General features: G+C 46.6%; 1 protein-coding gene across 1 annotated transcript; it reads right to left on the bottom strand.

Annotated features, from left to right (window-relative positions):
• Positions 1-7,798: 7,798 nt before the first annotated feature.
• Positions 7,799-23,643, bottom strand: PRDM13 (PR/SET domain 13). The gene is made up of 4 exons (XM_088667444.1): positions 23,500-23,643; positions 20,060-20,191; positions 19,834-19,954; positions 7,799-9,492 (listed from the first exon to the last, which is right to left on the bottom strand). Exons 1-4 carry the CDS (start codon positions 23,641-23,643, stop codon positions 7,799-7,801), a joined length of 2,091 nt encoding a protein of 696 aa, XP_088523570.1.
• Positions 23,644-24,722: the final 1,079 nt, after the last annotated feature.

The raw sequence follows: 24,722 nt of genomic DNA, 5'->3' as shown, positions 1-24,722 counted from the left end.
GGACCGTTGAATCCAAGGCAGAAGCGCAGACCGGGTATTAGCATGCATCAGATTAATCATAATTTGTTACGTTTTGTTGATTTACAAGATGATTCAACCCTGCCCGCCTAGCCTGGCTTAAAGAAGATTTGGGTGGCAGACTTAGCATACATAAGCGAATATACTGACGCAAAGTACTGGTGGTTTATTGATATTCCAAATTCCAACTAATTCTGTAATGCGGATTATATTACCCAAACTGCTGATCGCAACGTCTGCAAGCAAAACAAGAAATGATCTCACTGGGGCTGCAATATTATCTAGAGTTGAACTGACCTGCTTCCGAGGAAAAAGGTATAGGATACGACTAGGAATTGCTTGACGAAGCTCTTAGTCGTGTATAGACTATGGAATAAATCCGTTTGTTAAAAAAGCGAATGTGCATCCCATCTAATCATATTAAAAAGCGAATAGTAATAATAATGGTTATAATAATAATTTCAAACCAACGTTTATGGCGCTATTTGTGCCAGATTTGAGTGTCGTTAATGTGTCACCATAGCTGCCAAGTTATCCCTTTTTTAAGGGATTTTCCCTTATGCTGAATAGGCTTCCTCGCGAGAAAAGGGGAAACTTGGCAGCTATGTGTGTCACGGGCTTGGCAAAAGAACTCAAAAGTACACTGTAACCAGGGTACGTTTATACATCCCATATTACAGAAGAAGGAAGGAAGGAGGATAGGGGAGTCCCACTTTGAGAATCCTGTCCTGTAACCCCTTGCCTGGGAGTAAGCCCTACTGAATCCACAGGATTCCGCTGTTAGTCTCCCAAAGGATTCCAAGCCACATGGCAGCTGATTACCCGTTCAAATTTATATTTTAGTTGAAAGTGGTATCTAGAAATATCTTACCACCGAGAAATGCGATGTAAAGATTCACGAGTAGAAATTTTTGTTCTGTTTGTTTAAAGACGATCCAGAATTTACTTAAATCGAACGGATGGTTCTGGAGTATAACAATACTTGGAGAATTTGGGTGAGGGGGGTGACACCTGCTTTTGCGTGTGGTTGTTCAAAGGTGGGCTTGACGTCAATCAACTTAAGCAGATGATCAGCAAATCAGGAAGAAGAGACAGAAGCAGAAGCAAGAGGAGGAGAAAGATACTATTATCATTATAAAATCTCAAGTCTTCTTGAGTGTTTCTGGCCAGTTTAAAGAAACACTAGGTTCGTGCGGCGTCGATTACCGCGCGGAATAGCAACTCGGATACTTTAAGGTTAATTTGCGTTTATTGGTGCGCTATTACTCCCCAGCCCGCACCTTATTCATTTGCTTCTGTATGATTTTATTTGGGGCTAAAAACATTCTGAATATTCTGGCTGTATTGAAACTGTATGGTGACTGGCTGCTAAAAGTCAATCAAACGAATCTAAATCTAAGATTTCACCGGGACATACATAAAACTGTTTGAGATGGGGACGGAGTAAGCTTAGCAGCTCTGCTGCTGCGATTTTTTTTATTTAAAAAAAAAACTCAGCAGGATTCACCTCCTGCAAGTATTTCCTTCAGGGACAATAATTTATTGACCACCTCGGTATTTGTTCTTGTGTGTTGGCTGTTCCTATTTCATATGTAAACCACCTTGACTACCTGACAGGGGAAAAGGCGGGGTTTGAATTAATTAATTGTTATCATCATCATCACTGGCACAGGCACGTTCGGGATGGGGAACTTGCCGCACTTCTGATGTTGTTGGACTCCAAGTCCCATGAGCCTCAGCCACCATGGCCAATGGTCAGAGATGATGGGCGTCATAGTCCAACCACTTTTGGAGGGACACGGGTTCCCCGAGCGTATTCGAAGGCATTCGTCTGATTGCTACTGTAGTAAAAACTTTGCTCAGAATATGTGGACAAAAACCCTTTCCTATCCGAAGCACAGAACTCGCCGAGCACAATTATTCTGCCTGCAAAGGGGTTTCCAGCCCGATCCAAAACCACAACATTTGCGACCCTCTTCCTTCTGTATTGTAAATCGCCTGCTCGCATTGATTTCAGCGGAACGTTTATTGCCGACTAGGTTTGCCTTTAGTCTTACGTTTTTCTTGAGCTCTCTCATTTCGCTGCTGCTATCCTGTTGTAAGGAGGTTCAAAGCTACAATCATAGAACTGTAGAGTTGGAAGTGACGTCCAAGGGTCATCTAGTCCAACCATCCCCTTGCAATAGAAATCTCAACTAACGTATCCATGACTATCCAGCCTCTGCTTCAAATCTCCAAGGAAGGAGATTCCACCAGCTGAGGGAGTCGATCAGCTCTTACTCTCAGGAAGTTATTCCTGTTGTTTAGACTGAATCTCCTTTCTTGTAACATGAATCCATTGTTTCAGGTCCTACCCTGGGGGAGGGGGAGAAGCTTGCCCCACCTTCCATGTTACAACCCTTTAGATATTTGAAGGTGGCTATCATATCTCCTCTGAGTCTCCTCTTTTCCAAGCTAAACATACTCAATTCCTTCAACCATTTCTCATAAGGCTTTGTTTCCTTCCAGGCGGTCCAGACCAGGCATTCCCAAACTGCGGCCCTCCAAATGTTTTGGCCTACAACTCTAATGATCCCTAGCTAACAGGACCAGTGTTCAGGGATGATGGGGCTTGTAGTCCAAAACATCTGGAAGGCCGAAGTTTGGGGGTGCCTGGTCCAGACCCTTGATCATCATGGTTGCCCTCCTCTGGACATGTTTCATACCCTTCTTAAATTGTGGTGCCAAGAACTGGACACTGTACTCCAAGTGTGGTCTATTACTTCCCATGATCTAGACACTTTACTTCTGTTGATGTAGCCCAGGATAGCATTAGCTCAGTGATAGCCAAACTTGGCCCTCCAGCTGTTTTGGGACTACAACTCCCATCATCCCTAGCTAACAGGACCAGTGGTCAAGAATTATGGGAATTGTAGTCCCAAAACACCTGGAGGGCCAAGTTTGGCCATTACTGCATTAGCTTTTCTTCCTGCTGCATCACACTGCCTTAAGTCTGCTGTCAACTGGATCTTTTTCACATGTAATAATAATAATAATAATAATAATTTATTATTTATACCCCGCCCATCTGGCTGGGTTTCCCCAGCCACTCTGGGCAGCTTCCAACTGAATATTAAAAACAGTACAGCATCAACCATTAAAAGCTTCCCTAAACAGGGCCGCCTTCAGTTGTCTTCTAAATGTAGAATAGTTGTTTATTGCCTTGACATCTGCTGGGAGGGCATTCCACAGGGTGGGTGCCACTACCAAGAAGTCCCTCTGTCTGGTTCCCTGTAACCTCACTTCTCGCAATGAGGGAACCGCCAGAAGGCCCTCGGTGCTGGATCTCAGTGTCTGGGCTGAATGGTGGGAGTGGAGACGCTCCTTCAGGTATACAGGACCGAGGCCGTTTAGGGCTTTAAAGGTCAGTACCAACACTCTTAATTGTGCTCGGAAACATACTGGCAAGCCAGATGTCCCCCATCTTATATTTGTGTAGCTGGTAATTCCTGCCTAAATGAATCACATATATTTATGTAAAGCGACTTTCCATTTTAAGAGCTTTGGAGAAGCCCTGCTGAATCAGACTGGAGGCCCATCTACTCTCCAGTACCCTGTTTCCACTGTGGCCAAGCCGATGCCCAGGGGAAGCCCATAAAGCAGAACCTGGGTGCTAGCGTCCTCTCTCCTACCCCAGCAACTGGTATTCAGAGGCATACTGCACTGGGTAAGGGGGGGGAGCAGTTAACCCATACATCTTACAAAACTGGACGGTATAAAACTGGCATATAGGGAGTCTTCTCCAGTCCTACCTGGAGATGCAGGGGATAGAAACTGGGACCTCTTGCTTGCAAAGCGGATGCTCTACCGCTGAACTAAAGGCACTGTCCCCAAGTGGCTAACTTTTCACCTGCCCCAAAATTACGAGCGCAAATTGTTCTCAGTGGGACCCATTATTTCAGGGAGAGTTAGGCAGGCGTCAGGGTGTTTCCAGACTGAGCTTTTCTCGCGCCACCCACTCGTTGTTCTCCCACTGTAAGCTGCATAACTTCTCCTATCATCCATCAGGTTTATAGTCACTCTTCTTTTTTTACAAAGAAAGAGGGGGGAATTCCACATTGGAACCCCATAAAGAGTGGTCATTGAATCGACGGGAACAGAATTTCCCACCGGTGCTTTTTGTTTGTTTGTCTCTGTGGTGAAGAATTTCATTCAAAAAAAAAGGCGATAAGGTATCTTCTGTATCTGTGATCCAACTCAGCATGAGTAAAACCTAGTTAGACATTTATTAACTGCCCCCCAGGTCAGGTCCTCTGGGCAACTTCCAGGCAGCTACCAACAATGAAACTATTTTCTGTAGGTCGGGCGTTGCTAGCATGGGAGTCACTGGCTCCCAGTTTATCTAGTTATTTCAGCCTTGCCTAAACGGCTCTTGCCGAGAAGATCTACTTTATTTCGAAATCTTCCATCCACATTCAGTCCCGCGATATTCACAGGTATATAAGCGCCCCCCTTTAAAATAAGTTGCAATAAAATACTTTGTCTAGAGATCTCCAAAGAATTTCACCCAATGTTTTGCTTTCATTTTCTTAACTTCCCAGCTTCAGTCCCCTATCTTCAAAGGAATAGACCTTCCGGGTGGAGTCAAAGCTAAGAAGAGTCTTGTGGCACCTTAACGGATTTCCTGCAGTTATAACAAATCTGCCGATTCTTCAATGGGTTTTCCAAACTGGGATGGAGAATATCGTGCCTGAAACAAATTCAGCGCAAGTATTTGTGTGTCTGTGTTTAGATTACTAGGGAAAGGCCCAGACGGAATTATATACAGTACTGTATTGAGAACTGTATATCAGAATAGGTTTAATACGGCAGTGTGTAGTTGTAAGGGTGACTCCTTGAAGTCCCTGGGACTTGTTCGGTGTGACAAACCGGAAGTCAGTCGAAGGCGTGGGACTAGATACTACGTCTATATTTCTCTGAAAGAGAGAGAGATCGTTAACTTTGGCTGCCGCTGAAATCAATGAGAGGGCACCGGTGTAATCTCGCCTGTGGCCCAATCTCCTGAATCCAGAAATGTAAAACAAGTGCATTCAATTGGTTTACTATGGTTTACACTCCGATTGGGGGGGGAATTATGCACAGTAGACTTAAACCCCACAACGTTCAGTGAAACTTAATTCGAAATAACTTGCTAGAATATATTTTTTCCTTCTAATGGGACTTCTTTTATAACAAATTGTTCATGGTAGTGGATAATTCCAAATTTTCACAAAGAAAAACCGGATGAAAGTCCTTTGCTGAATACAGACAATAGTTTGTCTGTAACTTTATTTTTAAAAAAGAAGAATCTCATGACAAACTGCAACCAAGACCAAAATACTGTATCCACTGTACATCAGTCTTATAAAACAAGCATACACCAAATATGTAGTCTACGAAACCTAACAGAAGTATCTTATTGAGAATGATATACGGCGTGCTTTTATGATTCATGCTTTCAATGTTTATTTTACAAATGTTATGCAAATATTATTCTGCTATAAATAAGTTGCAAATAGGGTGCATACTACCCCCATTGGGATCCTACACCCCCTTTGTGCTGTACGATAGTAAACATGTTAACTCGGAAGAAAGCCCCGCTGCTTACGAAGGGGTTCGTCCAAATAACCCCAGGAAAGATTTGCAGCCTTGCTTGAAAAATCCGTTCCGTTGAAATCTACCATGGTCACTTCCACCTAAATCCGGAATCCTTCCTTAACTACGAAGTAAATCCGGATAGGCTGGGTAAGATTTACTTTTAAGTAAACCCAATTGACAGAGCAAACCTGTGCACATCTGCCCAGATTTGCGACCCACTGAATTTGATGGGGTTTGTTTTCAGATGAGTATAGGATTTCAGCCTACGTAGACAGGCTGTTAATGTGTTTAGTACTGAGCAGGGGAGACTGTGGCTATAGATGTTTTTTTATGTTTTCAAGTGCTGCTGATATTCCACTGAGATATGCATCTGGCTCCAAAACTGGAACTAACCCTCCACCATCGAAACTTTCTTAAAAGTGAGACAAGAACACCAACTTCCTTTCCCCGTTCTTCTCTGCCCCACCCCACACAAAAAGGCACAGTTTTCTCCCTACAAAGGTACAACAGAAAAACGGATCCGCTGCTGTGGAGTCTCCGGTGCCTTTTGGATATTTCTAGGAAAGGGAATCAGTGAACCGCATCTTAATTCTGGGCTACACCTTACTTAATCTTCGCCCAAAACCTTTAGACTGAAGACTGAACTCATTATGAGTGAGTCCACTAATTCCTCCCCATCTCCAATGTGACTCCCCCCCCCCCGAAGAAGAGCATTCATTTCAATAAGATTTATACCAAGTAATCTTAATCTGGATGAAATTTCACCATTGGGATAATTTAAATATGCTTAGAATTGGTTCAAACACTCGCATCCTGGAGCATGAAGTGCATAAGGTTTCAATGATATCGGTGGTCTTCGTGATCAAGTCAATATTCAGGATTTGCCTCCATTGAAGATTGATTACGTCGGAGGTAGTGTTCAACAGCAATGTCCACTCAGACTGCAGCCTTACACATCCTCCCTTAGAAGTAAGTCCCGTTGAAATCAGGAGAGCTTACTTCTGAGTAGGCTAGGCACGGTTAGGATCAGGTTGAATTACAATGATAATGACTGGAGCGAGCCTTGAGGTCATTGTATGTGTTGGAAGAACTGCCGTTGTAGCACTCTGAGAGGAGTTTGCATGGGGATAAAGCAGATTAGAGTGGGGAACCTCAGATATTCCTAACCTGTTCCTTTGTCCTTTGATCTCTGCGCGGACCTTTCCTTTGATCTTAAAACTGATAATCTTAGGTTGCTGCTCCTCACTTCCTATCACCCGCTCACTTATCTTTGAGACCTATTGGAGAGAGGTCATCTTGGATCTATTTGTGGGATGTATCATCACTGAATCAGTCAAACGCAACATTTCCTGTGTGTCCTGTTCCTAGAGTAGACACACAGGGGAATGTTGCTCCAGACAGGAAGGACTTCCGGTCATACCTGCTCTGGAGCCTCCTCCCCCTGTGTGTAACCAACATTCCCACACTACCCCTGCTGTGAACAAAGACCACGCATCGCTCTTTGTATCTCCCACTTAGCCAGGACAAGGAATTTTTCCTACCCAAGTTGACAGAATCTTCAGTTTCCCTGAATCATCTAGACCAGAAGATTATTGTTTGACTTTGACATAAGTTCCCGTCGAGGTACCTGAAGGAATTCACATTGGTGGAGGCCGTTCTTACACATGCGCACTGGGCAGGTCAGTGCCACTGCGTTCGGTAGGAATTACGCTGCACTTCTGAACATACCGGTTACAGTACTGCGTGTATAGTTGGGCTAGCCAACGTGACGCCCTCTAGATGCTGCTCTACCGCCAATTCCAACAGCCCCAGCGCCATGGCCAATGGTGAAGGATGCTGGGAATTGTAGTCCAAAAACATGTGGAGGGCGCCACGTTGGCTACCCGTGGTGTACAGCTTAGCAGCCCCCGCGGGCTGGAAGGGGGGTCGAGGGAAAGGACAGAAATGATATGAAATCTTATGCGGGCATGTCTTAAAACAAGCCGCTGTTGTGTTGAAGCGAAACTGTCTTGTTCCTAGGGGAAGAAGGGAGATTCTATGGGTCGTTTTTTTAGTCAAGGAGCGAGTGAATCAGCAGAGCCGGTCGAGAGGAAAGCGGCAGCAGCTTTGGCAGCCCCGTTACCCAAGCCCACCCTACCTATCCCCCACCCCATCGGGCTGCTTCCTATTGCTGCTCCTTGGCCCGGCAGCCTCCGCCTCCGCCTCCGCTGCTGCTGCCGCCCGTGTCTTGGTCGCTCTGATCGTCCGTGAAGCAGACGTCGACGTCGCTCTCGTTGTCAGTCTTTGGCTCCTGCAGCTCCGGGCGTGTGTACCCGGCGGCGTCGGCGCCGCTCCTGTCCTCTGCGCCGCCGGCGCCGCCCTTGGGCAAGCTCTGGCCCGGGTGCCGGGACTTGACGTGCCTCTCCAGGTCCCGGCGCCGGACCAGCACTTTGCCGCAGAACTCGCAGCGGTAGGGCGTGTTGCCCTCGGCGTGCAGGCGGATGTGCTTGTTGAGGTTGCTGGGGTCTCCGAAGGGGCGCAAGCACACCTTGCACTTGAGCGGCTTGTAGCCTGTGTGAGTCCGCATGTGGATCTTCAGGCCGTACTTGCGCGAGTACAGCTTGCCGCAATACAGGCACAAGTGGCCCGTCTTGGGCTTGCTGCCTGCCGGGCCCGACGGCGCGGATGGCTGCAAGCTCTCCAAGCGCCCGCGACTCTTTTCGGCCGCCGCGATCTCCGACAGCTGCTGCGTGTGCATGGCGATCTCGCGGTCGATGCTGGCCAGGGAGCCCAGCTCCGACGGGTTCAGGCCTGCTGCCGCTGCAGCCGCTGCAGCCGCCGCCGCAGCAGCCCCGTTGAAATAGGACACGGACTCCGGGTACTTGAGGAGGTTGCCAAAGTGCAGCTTGAGCGGGTAGTAAGGGGCGCTGTAGAGCAGCTCGCCGTTGTAGACGGTGAAAGGCATGAAGGGCGGGAGGCTGCACTCAGCCGACGCAGAGAAGGGCTTGAGCCCGTCGAAGGGCGGCAGGGCGGCTGCGAAGCGCTCCAGGTGGAGCCCGCTGGGGAGAGGCGGGTAGCGGGCGGAGGCGGGCGGCGACAGGCTGGCGTGGAGACCCCTCTCGACGTGCTTGAAGGCAGACGTCTCCTCGAAGTGCGAGAGCAGTGGGAAGCCTCGGGCGGCCCCCGAATAAGCCAAGCCTGCCGCCGCCGCTGAGTGAGGCGGCGCGGTAGCCGCATGGCACTTGGCGTGGTGGTGGTGGTGGTGAGGCTGGGGCGCGTGGTGCTGCTGCGCGTGGCCGTGGGAACCGCTGCCCACGCCCAGGGGACCTTCGCCGCTGGAGCGGCTGGGCTTGAGGCTCCCCAAGAGCTTGCTGAAGCCGCTGGCCTTGCCCTCTTCCCGGAAAGAAGAAGCCGGTGGAGAAGAGTCCGCCTGGTTCGCTTTGGCCAGGCCGGCGGGCTTGAAGGCGGACCTTGCCCCGGGGTAGAAGGACAGCCCGTTGCTGCCGCCGCTGCCCAACAAGCCCAGGAACTGCCCTGGACCCCGTCCCGTCGAGCTGACGCTCATGTCCAAGGCCCTCTCCTGCTCCTCTTTGGCCGCCGCCTTGCGCCCGCCGCCACCCGCCTTGGCCACTGGCGGCGAGCCCGAGGATTCCCGCTTGATGCTCTCCCTGGATCCGCCAGTGCAGTGGGTCCTTAAGGACGCCGGCGCAGCCGCGGGCTTCAGCGACAGGCTGAACAGGTCCGAAGGCCGGGCGTGTTCCGGCGAGCCCAGGAAGCTGCGGCCGTTGTTCAGTACGCAGTGGAAGTGGACGTGCGCCTTGAGGCTGTTGGGGTACTTGAAGGTCCGCCAGCAGTACCAGCAGATGTAGCGCTCTTCGCCTAGCAGAGGGAAAGCAAGGCAGGGAGACGTTAGCAAGGCAAATACGTAGAAACCCCGACTAAGCTCTTCTCACAGATTTGGAACCAGGTGCCTGGGAATATGAAACCTGGATCTGAAATATTATATGTTCAACTTTGAAAGTGAGAAATGCTAGAAGCAGAGGTTGCTAATCTCGGGCCTTCTAGACGTCCAACTCCCGTCAGCCCTCAATGCTTTGTGATGATGGGAGCCGTAGTTCAGCCGTATCTGAAGGGTCACCTTTTAACCACAACTTGAGAAGTGTTTGCAAGTGTCCCAATATTTAATTACTGCACACCCAGTGTGGAAATAGATGCTGTCCGTGCAGCATTATCCATAATTTGGAGTGTTGCGTAAACGTGGATTTGAAGTTGGAATTTGATTCAGATTTTGTTGGAATACACATAATGTCTCTCGGTTTGTTTGTTTTTAATGTGAAGTCGTGTGGAATTGATACTTCACAGCTATTATAATAATATTATTATAATTTATTGAATTTGTTCGTCGCTTTTTCTTGCCCTAGGGGCAACCCACTTGCCAGTTCTGCAATGCAAACTACCAATGTGGAGAATACTCTGCCCATAATTAAACATTGTAGTTAACTGTCTTTCACAAATTCACTCACGTTCATTTTTTTAAAAGTTCATCCATATACTTCTAGCAAAGACCAACATTAGGGCATATCAAGTCTATTCATGCACATATCAACTTCCCACCCTTCTTCCCAAACATGTGGAGATGAAAGCGGACTACATCATGCCACAGTCACATAGCAAGCATCTCTCTCAGCCTCTGCATTTCAGCTAACCATGTTCGGATAGAAGCCCATTATCATTTATCCAAGTCGGTATAGCGATCTGTAGTGCCTGGATAGTCATTTCATTATTACACTTGGGAAGTTGCTTTATGCCAGGTCAGACTGTTGGTCCGTCTACGTCAGTGCTGTCTACACCGACTGACAGCAGCAGCTCTTCAAGGTGTCTTGGAGATGCTGGGGGTGGAATCTGGAACCTCCTGCGTGCAAAGCAATTGCTCTCAGATGTGTGGGAGCGGCGAGGTTGGCTTTACTGCACTGACATTCAAGACAGAGAACCAGATTCTGGGGTGGTTCTGGGCTTAGTGGTAGAGCACGCGGGTGCTTCACGTGCAAAAAGGTCCTGTAGGTTCAATTCCCTGGGATCTAAAGGAAATGTTCGTGTCTGAAGCTCTGGACAACCAAGACAAGTCCACATAAATAAGTATAAAGGTAGATGGATCAAATATCTGTAGAATGGATTTCGATACTAGAAGAGGATATATTGTTTAGTTATTTAATAATTTGGGTTGCCATGTTTTGAAGAGCAAAAAAAAAGAGAACACTATTGCTGATTTCTACTTACAGTGTACTCATGAAAAAGAGGGCGTGTCCTGGAAAAATGGGACATTTGGCAACTGCATTCTGATTCATTGTCTGGCAAAGTCAACTTACTTGGATTTAAGCCAAGTTCAGCAGCAGAGACGTTAGCGGAACTAAACCAATTTCATTCATATTTAAACGCTTCATCTCTTAACTAGACTGTGATTTGGAGTTCTCATCCTTTTATCTCCGTGGAAAACCGACGATCACTTAAACGTGGATCCGCCTGCTTCAGGCGGCAATCCCATGCGATAGGTAGTTATAGGAAGTTACCAAAACTCAACAAGACTTAATTCTGAATAGGCGTGTGTATAGGGTTGCACTGTCAGTCAGTCAGTAGTCCCTTGTTTTTTCTCTTTTCCCGTCCAAGTTAGCCTACTATAGACTTGTGACTTTAATATGAGTGTGTGAGTAGCATTATAAAAGTCATTATAAATAATTTATCGGATTAACAGCCCTCTTACATTAGTGTTTGTGCACAAGGATTTACTTTTCAGTAAGCGTGCTTACCGTTAAAGCCGTGGACGGCTGTGACTATCCCCTACTCGCCTTTGGAGCCCACACTTAGGGTAACATAGAAAGGGTTCTAGTTACAGGTACCGTGTTTCTCATATTATAAGACATGTCTTATATTTATTTTTTCCTCAAAAAAACACACTATGGCTTATTTTCAAGGGATGTCTTATTTTTTTCCTCCTCCTCCTGCCGTGGCCGGCATTGCTGCTACGCCTATCACTATGTCTTATTTTCGGGGTATGGCTTATATTCCTTGAATGCTTAAAAATCCTGCTATGGCTTATTTTATGGGTATGTCTTAAAATATGAGAAACAGGGTAGGTAGCCGTGTTGGTCTGACTTAGTCGAAACAAAATATAAAAATCCTTCCAGCAGCACCTTAGAGACCAACTAAGTTTGTCATTGGTATGAGCTTTCGTGTGCATGCACACTTCTTCAGATAAAGAGCAGGTAAGGAGTGCCAAAGATGCGCTCCGAGGGCACCTGAGGCCAACACCTTGTTGAAGCTGATCTGGTATGGGTCTGCACATTGCTGGAAGGAAAGCACATTGCTTGGGTTCAATGAGGAAAGAAAGGTGATATATGAATGTAAGATATAAGGAAGGAGTGATAGAAGCGCATGGCTCAGAGCACCTGCCTTGCATGCGGAAGGTCCCAAGGTTCGATCTCCGGCATGTCCAGGAAGGGATGGGAGAGACTCCCTGTCTAAAACCTGGAGAGTCGCTGCCAGTTTTTGTGGACCTAGAAAAACCAACCGGGTCGGATTCAGTCGAAGGAACCTCCCTCTATTCTTCCATAGTACACGCGTGTGTGGCTGAAATCAATCTCAGAATGTGATTGTAAATAACGAGCGAGCTAGGAGTTGTTTGAGATTAGGGTTTTTTTAAAAAAAAGAAAAGATGTATGGCTGTGGAATATGAATCCTAAACTGCTAGTGCCTTTCTCTGTTGAGTCCTGAGAGAGGAGTGGGGAGGGAGGTAGAGAGTTGAGTAAAAAGCAGCGCAAACAGAGGGCCACAAATGCTCTAGCTGGGCTGCCTTTGGACTCCACGAGGAATGAAAAGCGCGCAGCTGTTGCCTTAACGCCTGTGTCCGGCGGCCCATCTGTTGACGTTTGCAGAATAGGTGGCGTATGTCAGGGAGCTGACGCAAGGAAACAAAGGCCAATCTAATGATCATGAGCCTCCCATTACCAGGCGAGACAATATCCTATATGTATGGGCCATACGTAATCGGTCCTTTCAGAATACAATGCCCTTTGTGCCCCGATCCTTAAACGCTTGGCGTTCCCTAAGGCGGAACAAACCGACGGGGCGACTTCGTGCTCCTGCGATACGCACGTCCCCTTCGAGACGGTGGGGCCACTGCAGCAGAACACGGAGGTTTTGCACCGGAGGATTCACCAGCAAGGGTTAAATTAAGCGGCCAGCGCTTCAAAGCTATAGAGAGACTCGTAAAAGAGGTGGCATTTCCGAATGCAAAAAGAAAAGCCCCACAGGGATTCAATTGTGGGGGGTGGGGGGTGGGCCAGAATATGAAAAAGTGAACAAGCAAATCGCTTAGAGGGAAAGACAGATAGTGAAGAGCCTGGCTGAGGCAAAGAATGAAAGATAATGTATAGCTTGTGGAATATTCGATTATCTTTCTTCTACATGTGTTTCTAAAAGTTGAAATACAGACATATAATAAACGCCACACCTAGATACAGATATATTACTCTCAATAACATAGGAGGAGTCCTGCTGGACCAGGGCAAAAGCCCGCCTAATCCTGCATCCTGTTCTTGCAGTGGCCAATCAGATGCCAATGTCCTTCCCTTCCTTCCTTCCTTCCTTCCCTCCCTCCCTCTCTCCCTCCCTCCCTTTTTTATGGGTTCAAAAGAAGCTTCCATGCTCTCTGACCGTAGGCTACCGGTATCCTGGGGCTAATGGGACCTGGGGTCCAACCACACCTGGTTACCTTGTAAATTTATATGTCAATAAGATTTGTGATCTATGCATTAGTTGGCCATCTCAGCGAAATAATTGTGAATGTCCCTGGCTGCTTAATAGAGACGGCCATGGGCTACGGTTTCTGTGTTTAGTGGCGGTGCTTGGCCAATAGGATTCCAGCGATAGGATTCCGTCTCTGGTTAACGCGAAACTCATAGCTGCCAAGTTCTCCCTTTTTTTAAGGGAAATTCCCTTATGCTGAATAGGCTTCCTCGCGAGAAAAGGGAAAACTTGGCAGATATGGAAACTGGCGTGTAGGAAAGGATGCCCAAGAAGGCATAGGAGGTGCTAGGTCTCGATCCTGCTGGAATAAGCAAGCCAAGGGGTCTTTTAAAAACGACTGTCAGTTCAAGAATCAACCAGCGTGGAACTGTTCATTAACTGCAGAGAAAACTAAAGTCTTTCTGATCAGTGATAGCTCCCTCCCAGCCTGAGTGTAAGCAGTTGCAAGCATCCTATGGCCTTACACTGGAAAGGCAGATAACCCGGCTGCAAGGGATGAATGAATAGGATTAGGAAGCCGCAATAAAACTTTACGAATTTAAGTCTACAGTCCTAAACCCATTGGATTCAATAGGACTTACATCTCAGCATAAACGTGCATGGTTAGGATGGCGCTGTTAACAAGCTTAACTGAGTAGCTTTCTCCGGCTGGCGAGCTCGTCAAAGGCTGCGCTCTCCAATTATCTTTGTTTGCAAACACTAATGATCCCTAAACCCAGACTGCTGGCTTCTGTCCTCCTCTTCCCCCCACCCCCAATTCTCGATTCACATTATGCTGCTAAGAGCCTCGTTTACTCAATCTATGACTAAATGGAGCGAGTCAAACACTTTTGTGAAACTAAAAGTGCCACCCTCTTTCTAGTTCCACTTGCTTGACAACTGTTTTTGTCTCAGGGTTTCTGTTGCCGTTTTAGGACTGAATGAAAGTCTGCTCGAGAAAGTTAAAAATAATTTCAGCGCAACTGTAGAAGCTGAGCATAAGAATTGGTTTGGCACGCCAGTACTAAGTAAGGCTGGTTTTGTTTGTTTGTTTGTTTGTTTGTTTGTTTTTCAAGAGGGGCTCCTGTGCCTGTAGCAGCTGCAAAAAAAAAAAAATTCAGCAGACGCACGCAAACGATATGGGGTGATGGTGGGGAAAAGGTCGCCTATTGAATGTCTCGCGCGGTTCGCAACTCTCCAAAAGCAAATCGTGTTGATTTCGCCGAGACTTCAGCTCCCTGCACATTTTAGGTTATCAAGGAAGAAAGAATCGCTGAATCGGCTTTTAACATCTAAATCTTTCCCCGCAAAAAGTCTTGGTTCAAGTTGCTTCCTATTGCGTTAGTCCTTATGTATTTTAATTTCGTATGAAGGGTTTAGTAATTGCCAGAAGCTTAGAAATTACTAAAATGCAGTCTTGGGAAAGAAAATGCTGACTAGCAGACGTTTTCCAGTCCTTAATAAGCTTGTGTCACTTGAAATCTGTAACACTTACTCGGGATTAAGCGTGTTTAGGATCACAGGCCACAGCAGTAACAGGATGATAATTGTAGACCTGGCCAATATCTGACGGACTTTCTTATATATTATGGACTCTAAACACAGAGAAGGAGAAGGGGATAGGAGATAGGAAAGACAGGGCTTCATCCCCTTCATGATTGTTGTTGTTATATTGAAAAGATATGCATCCGAGAGGTGTACAGTTTTGGGAAAGTGGGCATCAAAGTAACACATTCACGTACAGCAAATCCCATCTTAAATCCCAGATTTTCCCAATTAAAGACGGAATAGTGAGAGCCCATGCAAATCCAGACTTTGTTGGACTACAACTCCCATCATTCTTGACAATTGGTCATGCTGAACGGGGTTGAGATAAGTGGAGTTCAACAACATCTGGAGGGCCAAAGATGTCCCCTCCTCCCACACCTGAGATGAAGGATCTCAGGTAGCAGGGCTAGGGAAAACACTTGCCAAGGAGAGGAACCGATATGTTGCAACATGATAGATAAGTTAACAAAATTATTTTAAAAAGTAGTTGCAGTATGGTCAGAGTACATGACCATATCATAAAAATATGGCACCATAATGTCTCAAAATGATGTCCAGTACAGTACAAGAAACCAGAGGAAATGGAAAGGCTATATAGTTCACTTTGCATGCAGAAGGTTCCAAATTCAATCACCAGCATAGCCAAGTAGGGCAGATAGAAACCTCAGTCTGAACCCCTGAATAGTTGCTGTTAGTCAGTGTAGACAGTGAAGCCAGTCCAAACTAGATGGACCAATGGTCTAACTCATTATGAGGCAGCTTCCTATGGAGGCAGCTTCCTATGGAGTGCAAACTTGTGCCTGTTTATTCAGTAGTCCTAAACTAGGATGTTCAATTGGGCTTACTTCCTCCTGTGTGTTTAGGTTTGCAGCCCACCATAGTTGGCTTACTTACTTATTTTTTCTTTGGGGTAGACAATACTGATTATTATTATTATTATTATTATTATTATTATTATTATTATTATTAGAATTTATATTCCGCCCTTGACCCAGGGGTCTAGATGGACAAATAGTCTGATATGGTATAAGGCAGCTTCACAGTCTTTTCGGTGGTGGCCCCCTGATTGTGGAATACTCTCTGGTGCCATCATTATCAACTTTTAGGCTTCAGGCAAATATGTACATGTTCACCCAGGAACCTGGCTCTTAACTGGGGTCATATGGTATAATTTTATTTATTTATTTATTAAATTTCTATACTGCCCTTAATCCAAGGGACACAGGGCGGTTTGCAATATAAAAACACACAAATACATACCATAACAACAAACAAAAACAATAACACCCCCACGGTTTAAAAGGCCATAGATTGTTTAATAAGCCAAAGGCCAATGACAGCCTAGCCAGTACAGTACTGGTGTTCATCTTGTAGCAGGTTGGGGTAAGATTTGGCCTTCTTAAGTTATTGCAGGATGGACACTTTTAGTCCATTAATATTCTTTTATCTTTTTGATGTATTTTAATGCATTATGCATGCTTTTATAATTGTAGGCCACTTTGAGACTTTTTGTAGTAAGCCACGAATCATTGCAACTATAATCATAGCTATTGATACTAAATGCCTGTGAGGCAAAAGTTCTCCTTTCTGCGCACCATCTGTGATCTTTTGCAGGAGATTTATAAATTTCCCATTGAGACCAGTAGATCTTACCATTTGTCTGGGATATAAAGTTGTGATTAAGAGTACCCAGCCTCTTATACATATTTTTGATGTGAAATGGGCAATCAGATCAGTTATTCATTGATAACTTTTTTGAGGAGTTTTCTTGCATTAGGATAGTTCTCCCACATTCAAACTATTTTGTTTTTGTTTTAGTAATTCCTGTCTACTAGTATTGGAGTAGGGTGAGGTCCTATTTCTTCCTCTAGTGTTTTTGGCTTGTTTCTAAATTCACTTTTCCTGAAGTACTTGGATTTAAAACAATTGACTTTCTCTCTTTCACCCTTCTCATGTAGTAAGGAGGATTATACCACACATAGGTGCAGAAAGCAGTAACATATGTATATGGTTATGTTAAATGGTCCTCTGTAGCTGAATTAATAATAATAATTTTTATTTATTTATTTATACATACATACATACCCCGCCCATCTGGCTGGGTTTCCCCAGCCACTCTGGGCGGCTTCCAACAAAATATTAAAATACAATGGTATGTTAAACATTAAAAGCTTCCCTAAACAGGGCTGCCTTCAGATGTCTTCTAAAAGTCTGGTAGATGTTTTTCTCTTTGACACGTGGTGGGAGGGCATTCCACAGGGCAGGTGCCACTACCGAGAAGGCCCTCTGCCTGGTTCCCTGTAACTTGGCTTCTCTCAGCGAGGGAACCACCAGAAGGCCCTCGGTGCTGGACCTCAGTGTCCAGGCAGAACGATGGGGGTGAAGACGCTCCTTCAGGTATACTGGACCGAGGCCATTTAGGGCTTTAAAGGTCAGCACCAACACTTTGAATTGTGCTTGGAAATGTACTTTCACATTTATATAACTAGCACTTTTGAAGAAGGGTCCTTGGAATGACAAGTTTCATTCCCTTTCACCACGCAGCGCAGCCCAATCCTATACATTTCAACTCAGAAGCAGCTGCTCTGAGTTCAATGGGGCTTCCTCCCAAGCATGATTGTGCAATATCTACAAAATTATTCATCTACCGGGTAAGTATTCTGCAAACTCAAACTTGCAAATCCACAATCCTTTTAAACACAGTGGGGTTTACTTCTGATTAAACATGCATGGGTTGGGCCTGAGTGCAAGTTGAAGTCTGTTAGAGCTATGTGGGCCAATCCATATACACTGGAAATTGGATTTTAAGAAGCTCTTCTCCTTGACCCATTAATTCTGCTAAACCTCTTGGGTTTGGTCCCAGTTATACTGCCTTGTATTGCGCAGAGCTGGTTTAAATCTAAGTCAATGGTGTGTAGAACTTGCACTCTGTGGTGAAAATAACCTCCACCGTAATCAATGGACACCAGTTCTAGCTGAAGCCTTTCGGAATGGTTGTTTGATGACTTAACAGCTAAAGCTCTGGTTTCATTAATTCGCTGCGCGATTCTAAACACGTCCCATCGCGTTCCTGGGATATTGCCGAAAATAAAAAAGTGTGATTAGGACTGCAGCCAAAATCTCGTGGTAGGTTCCACCCCCAAGAAATGCTGCTGAATCCGTACAGCCTGTGTTAACAGGATTACGTTTCCTCTTTGTTTTAACATATTATCTCCTAAAGCACACTAACCTCACCGCCATTATGGATCCACAAATCACTGAATCCAAGAGGTCTAGTAGCTCCATGCACTTCCCTGCCTCAGAATCAACGAGTCTTAAACCAAAGTCCTTCCCACCACTGGATATATAGCAAGAGTGTGGCAAAGCGTTAACTTGGACAAGAAGCTGTGGCCGCTCATTACCAGAGTGAAAAGGAGAACGAATGGATTGACTGAAAACACTATTCTTAAAAAAAAAGGATCCATTTCAAAATATAAACTATAGTTCCATAGCTATGACTGGGTGGGCTGGGGAAAGAAATCTGGCGACCCGAGTTCTCCTCTGGCACTTAGAACTCGGAGAAGATCTAGTGACATTTGTTTCTTTTGTAGTCCCTCCAAGTATTCCCAAGATTTCCTAAAAGCGTGTGTGTGTGTGTGTGTGTGTGTGTGTGTGTGTGTGTGTGTCCTTTGCTTTTAAAGAGCGCTCATGTATGTCAGCGCCCATACTTTCCCGCTTTAAATTGACTTTACCGTCACTTCGAATAAGAACGGGATCCAGAGGAAAAGCTGGAGAGGGAGATGCAAGGCAGATGCAAGGCAAAGCGCAAAAGCAGAAGAAAAGCCATCCTAGGCCTTTAGAACCAGCGAGCCTCTTTTAGCACGGGCGGGGGCAAAATCCAAAACTGTCGTATTGTAAGGAGAAGAATGTCCGTGTGGCAGGGCGCCCACTGGGTACGGTGTAGAGGGAATCGGTGCACATGCAGGAAAAGGCTGAGCAGGAACAGGGTCCAAACTCCCTTCTAGCACGGTCTAAATTCGTAGCACAAGAACTATTCCAATGAAAGGTCAACTGCATTGGGAAGACGGTATCTGGAATAAATATGTACGTTTGCCCTACTTAAGCTACTTTTATCTTAGCGCTAAAGCTGTGGTCCAATGCTGCCTTTCTACGGCAATTAGGTCCACAATCCTGGTTCAGCCGTATTTAAGCCCCCACTTCTTTCACGAAGTACTTGGCATGACTGGGGTTCTTCTTGCACATCAGCCCCATTAACTTCATTGAGGCTTCTCTCCGAGTGAGCATGCACAGGATCATCCATAGCTGCCAAGTTATCCCTTTTTTTAAGGGATTTTCCCTTATGCTGAATAGGATTCCTCGCGAGAAAAGGGAAAACTTGGCAGCTATGACAGGATCTAGCAGAGCAGCATGTATTTGCAAATATGTCTCATATAGACCCCGCACGACAAACGAACAGCTCGCTTGAACTTTTTAAAAACAACCACCACTGTTTACACTGGGATTTACTTCCAGGTTTGTGGCAAGTTTATTGCCCCGTAGTTTGTTTTTTAGAGTTTAGGAGAAGGTATAAGACCGACCTACTGACTGACACCCGCACACAAATTTATTAGCCAGTGTTGACTTTAACAGAGCTTCCTTTCAAGTTTATTCCACCTTAACTGTATTAAGTACTCGATGGTCTGCGGCTCAGCTGTTATCTTCCGTCTCGATTTAAGTTCAAATAAAAGAATCTGGGGGTTGAAATCCCAAACTTACTGGTGGGTAAGTAAATCCCATTGAACTCAGCGGGGTTTACAGCAAAACTCTCACTGTAAGACGTAGTTAGTTGAGCAGCGCTGTCGGGAGGCTCTTACTCCTTGCACAAGTCGCTGGCCAAGGTGCTGTACGTACCTTTTTCGTCGTGCGTCGGAGTAGCGGTGGTGGGGATGTCAAACCACTGAGCCAAGGAGCTGGAATACCACACGGTCAGCTCCTCTCCCGGCTGGACGTCTCGCAGCGCCCGGTAGAAAATCTAGGAGAACAGAAAGAGCCCGTCAAGGGACCAGACAGCAATGCCAATCTATCCAGCCCTGAGACAGAAAGGCTCATAGAGCTGGGTTAGGGAGGCTGTAGGTACCTGTCCGCCCGGTAGATCTGCAATAGCTTCCAAGGTCTGTTCTTGAGAGTGCCTGGCAGCCCGGATTAACCCTATCCACTCCACAGCAGAGCCCCCGGCTTCGTCCACCAGTTCCCCTCTCACCATCCGCACCTGGAACATAGGACAGCAGAGGCTGTCATTTATACCGCCAGTCAGTTCAAGGTCCTTGCTTTATTTAGCCAAAACAACATTCGCTGGTACTGAGCAGCTCCGTATACAAAAAGACCTCTAATTTTACATCCCTGTCCCCCCCATAACCTATTAAAATAACTTATTTGTCTAATTTCTCTCTCTGTTTGATCGTTTCCATGAGAAGCGGGTCACACAATCAACAGAGAGAGAGGTGAACCAGTGCGCAGCTCGATCCTAGTCGGAGGCAGCAGCCAGGAGACGAGTTAGAGGGCTAATCAAATGCAGCCATTGCTGCACTAATCCAGAACGAGGCAAAAATCTTCTAGAAAACGGTTTGCGGGTGGACACCTTATTTTATAAGCGACTGGTTCTGTGGAATTGGAACTTGCATGCTTACTCGGTAGCAAATCCTCACTGCGTTCAAGGGCTCTTACTCCCAAGTAGACATTCATAGGATTGCATCCGTAACTCCACTCTTTCATTTGGTTCTTCTTTACTTCATTTGAAAAGTCCTAAGTAAGTATGCTTAGGCTCATGGCTTTATTGTCTTGGGGAAGATTTAAATCCTCTTAAATCCAGGTGGGTCGAAGTTGGGGAGTTTCGGTCGACGTGACTGCTATATATATAGTCTTTAGGATCAATGTGCCAATTAACTTAGATAGCAGTCGATTTGGTTACACTTTAGCCAGAGCTGTGGACCAGGTTGTCCATCGGGTTTGAATCGACGTGCGCCGGCTTCACTGCCATGTAATTGCAGCTACCAAGGGAGCGGGTGGCGCTGTGGTCTAAACCACTGAACATCTTGGGCTTGCTGATCGGAAGGTCTGCGGTTCGAATCCGTGAGTTCCTGTTGCTCGGTCCCAGCGTCTGCCAACCTAGCAGTTTAAAAGCACACCAGTGCAAGTAGATAAATAAGTACTGCTGCAGCGGGAAGGTAAACGGCATTTCCGTGCGCTCTGGCTTCTGTCACGGTGTCCCCTTGCGCCAGTAGTGATTTAGTCATGCTGGCCACATGACTCGGAAAGCTGTCTGTGGACAAATGCCGGCTCCCTTAGCCTGAAAAGCGAGGTGAGCGCCGCATCCCATAGCCGCTAACTATCCAGGGGTCCTTTACCTTTACCTTAATTGCAGCTACCAATAAAGGGACACCTCCACTCGATGCCATCCCATTCCGAAATGAGACAAGTGAGATAAGTGTGTAAGTGGGCCTGAGGTCAGTGATCCCCAAACGCGCTATATACACTCTTTAAGCAATCCCTGTTAGCTGGGAAAAGAGCCTTCTTCAAACTCTCTTCCGCTTCTTGTCATTCCCTGACCTGCAGGTCTGCAGCCTGAAAAGACGAGGGGGGACATATTTAAGAACCATAGTTATTATATTCCCCCCTTCGAGGGGGGAATTGCTAAACCTACGTTTCAAGGCTCCCAGCCCCTGCAGGGCAATTAATTAACGAATAATCTAATCAAAAATAATAAAAAAGAGAGGAGGAGGAGAGCAAAAGAGGAAGAGGGCAGGAGCAACTCTGTTGAGCCTCAGTCTTGCCTCATCCTTCATAATCTGCTTGGTCATACACAGAGAGCGAGCAAATGAGGGGCTACCTCTTTGAATGAACAGGCAATAAAAGTCACTGTAACAAAGGCAGACTAAAGGGAGCAACCAACGGAGCCAGATGAGAAATAAATTTGAAGGGGCTGGCAGAGCGTTTAAAAACAATTAAAGGGCATTCAGAATCCGAGCGGAACGTACGACAAACCTCTGCGCTTTGGGGAAGAAAGGAGGCAACGTTGCCTTCTGCTAAGCTCATCCGAGGAGAGGCTGGAAGGCTGCAATCCACACACACAAACAAATCTTTCTTATTTGGGGTTCCTTTTGGAGACTTCTCTGTAAAGCACTCCAGAAGCAGTGATCAACATTTGGAGCCAGCTGGGAAATCAGCTCGATTGCTCCGATCCTCCTTTGCTTGGTCAATGTTTCTTATGGACTGAAATCATCTTTAAAAGCAAAACAATATAACTATGGCGGTGACTGTGGCGAGCCCGGGAGAATTTCGGCGTTAAAAGGGTGCTTCATAAATTGGATCATTCCAGACTTGGGGTCTGTGGGATGACTGTTTTCATCTCTGATCTTTGCATTCATTTGGGTTCTGCACAGATGCTTGTGGGGTAAGATCACAACTGCCCCCCTTGCACTTCATGGCCTTAAGGCCCCAGCATTTCCTAAACAAACAAACAAACATCGACTCGCTCTTGTGCGCGTGTGTGCATCTGTCACCTTCAAGCAGGTGATGAAACGGACTCTAGTCCAGGACAGCGTAAACCACAATAAATCCGCAGGTCTTTAAGGAGCCGCAAGACTGTGGATTTCGCTCCCACAAACTTCCACCATCCAGCCACCTTCTTGAAATCTCAACTGCAGGCCGCTTTTGTTTCGGGCGAGGTTTTCTTGCGGTTGTTTTATCCTGCATGAGAGGCAAATCTCACCTGGTGGCGTTAGGAACCTTTAGATTTCGTTTCGCTTAACTGTTATTTTGCCTCTTCCACTTTAAGGTTAAAAAAGAACCTTGAAACAGAAAGTAAACATAGTACATTTAATAAAAGCAAGTGGCAACTGCAGGCAACACGGGTCGAGCTACCAGTTCGTTCATTATTACAGTATTTTTATTTTGTGTTGTGTATATATATCCGATTTCGTATCCACTACTCTAGTATCAGGGTGGAGGATCAGCCGGAGGACACGATTTACCTTGATTTACCCGGATTTGATTTCCTAGAATTCGGGGTACGGGGTGGGGGGCACCAGTAAGTCTGTTGACCCGCCGCTGTCTCTTTTTTCCAGCTTCCCCCTCCCCATCTACGTCCAATCCAGCAGGGTTCAACACTGGTCCCCCCCATCCCCACAAATCATAGCTGCCAAGTTTTCCCTTTTCTCGCGAGGAAGCCTATTCAACATAATGGAAAATCCCTTTAAAAAAGGGATAACTTGGCAGCTATGCCACAAATAAGTCATCTAAAGTCAGAGATCTCCCCGAAAGTCCAGGAGGTGTGAAAGAGAGGCGGTTGCCTATCCCCGCAGCCTCTTGGCTTCGTGAAGATCCGAAGAGCAGAGATGCTTCGTTTGGACACCCAAACCCGTTTATGAACGGAGGAAAGGGACGAGAAATAACTTTGCTGAGGAAACATTCCCTCCCAAGGACGTGCGCCAGCCCCTCGGACATTTCCCCTCGTTGCGCGTTCCCCCTTTTCCCCACCCTCCCTCCACAGTGCTTTCCGCCAAGGTGCGGGAGCAATACCTTTTTCTTGGGTCCCGGCTCCCTGCGATCGGACAAGTACTTGCCCAGTTTGAAGGTGCCGGACACCGGACCCAGGCGCAGGCCAGCCGGGATGCAGCTCTCCGCGGTAACGCTGAGCGCCGGCGGACCCCGGCTGCTTTGCATCGCTGCCTCCGGGTTACAGACGCGGCGATCGGGAAAGGCGCCCAGGACTCTCTTCGAGGGCTGGAGTGACAGAAGGGAGAGAGGGAGGCAGAAAGAGGGAGAGAGGCAGGCAGCAAGGAGGGCTGAGCACCGGCGTTATCTCCGCCCGCAAAGTGACGCGGCCGACGATGCGCGCCGCCTTTTCAATTGCCACACGAGGGCTCTCCCCGCGGCCCGCCGGTGCTCCAGGGCGCCGGGTTGGGGCGATGAGAGAGTGTGGCTCTTGCAGCAGCTGCCGAATCCCACCCGAGAGGGTCACATGGAGATTTTCTCTAACCCACCCCCACCCGCCCCATCCACCAACCTCTCTCTCTCTCCCCACCCACCCCAACGCATAATTAAGGGCTTTTTTGAATGGGGCAGCCAACAATGGCCTCGGCGACCTTCCCATTCCTAAAAATCCAATTTGTCAAGGGCAAAGAAAAGGCGCTGGTGAATCAAAGGTCTGGAGGGACCATTAATCCTCAGCATGGGGGATTGTCCCCGAGACAGTTACGATATTTTAAGTGACAAATCCACTGTATAATTTCTCCATAAATTTTACTTCCTTCGATTGTTCCCCGACAAACCAGTTTTGGAAAAGACGGGAGTGTTTTACGTCTACTTGGCTGAGCCTTTTGTCAGCCAGGAGACTTCAAAGATTTTTAATTCACTTTCCTTGGGCTGGATTGTAAAGGCGATTAAACAAAGAGATTAGGGGGGGATGTTTGGAGGACTTGTTAACTTCTATTGATTCCTGGCGTGTGCCATACAGAAATTGGGCAGGTACTTGATGGGAAAACACCAGAAAATACCTACACTTTAAAAAAGGAGGGGACGCTGCCATATTACCAATTCAGTGGGTTGGTTGGAGCCCAGAAATCCCTTTGCAACTACGGCTTTGTTCCTCAACTCTCATTTTTCTTCTGCTTTTAACTGCTTAAAACAGAGAAATCCTCGCCCTGAGTTGAAAGCACCAAGCTTCGCGTTTGGAAGCTCTCTAGAAATAGGGTTTTTTTGGCTTATCGAAGTAAGCGCCTTGTATTGGGCGAAAAAGGCGC

Source organism: Zootoca vivipara, chromosome 3 (genome assembly GCF_965207765.1).
Source record: "Zootoca vivipara chromosome 3, rZooViv2.hap1.1, whole genome shotgun sequence".
Taxonomy (NCBI): Eukaryota; Metazoa; Chordata; class Lepidosauria; order Squamata; family Lacertidae; genus Zootoca; species Zootoca vivipara.
Note: the sequence above shows the minus strand (reverse complement) of the source record. Positions and strands in the feature narration are given on the sequence as shown.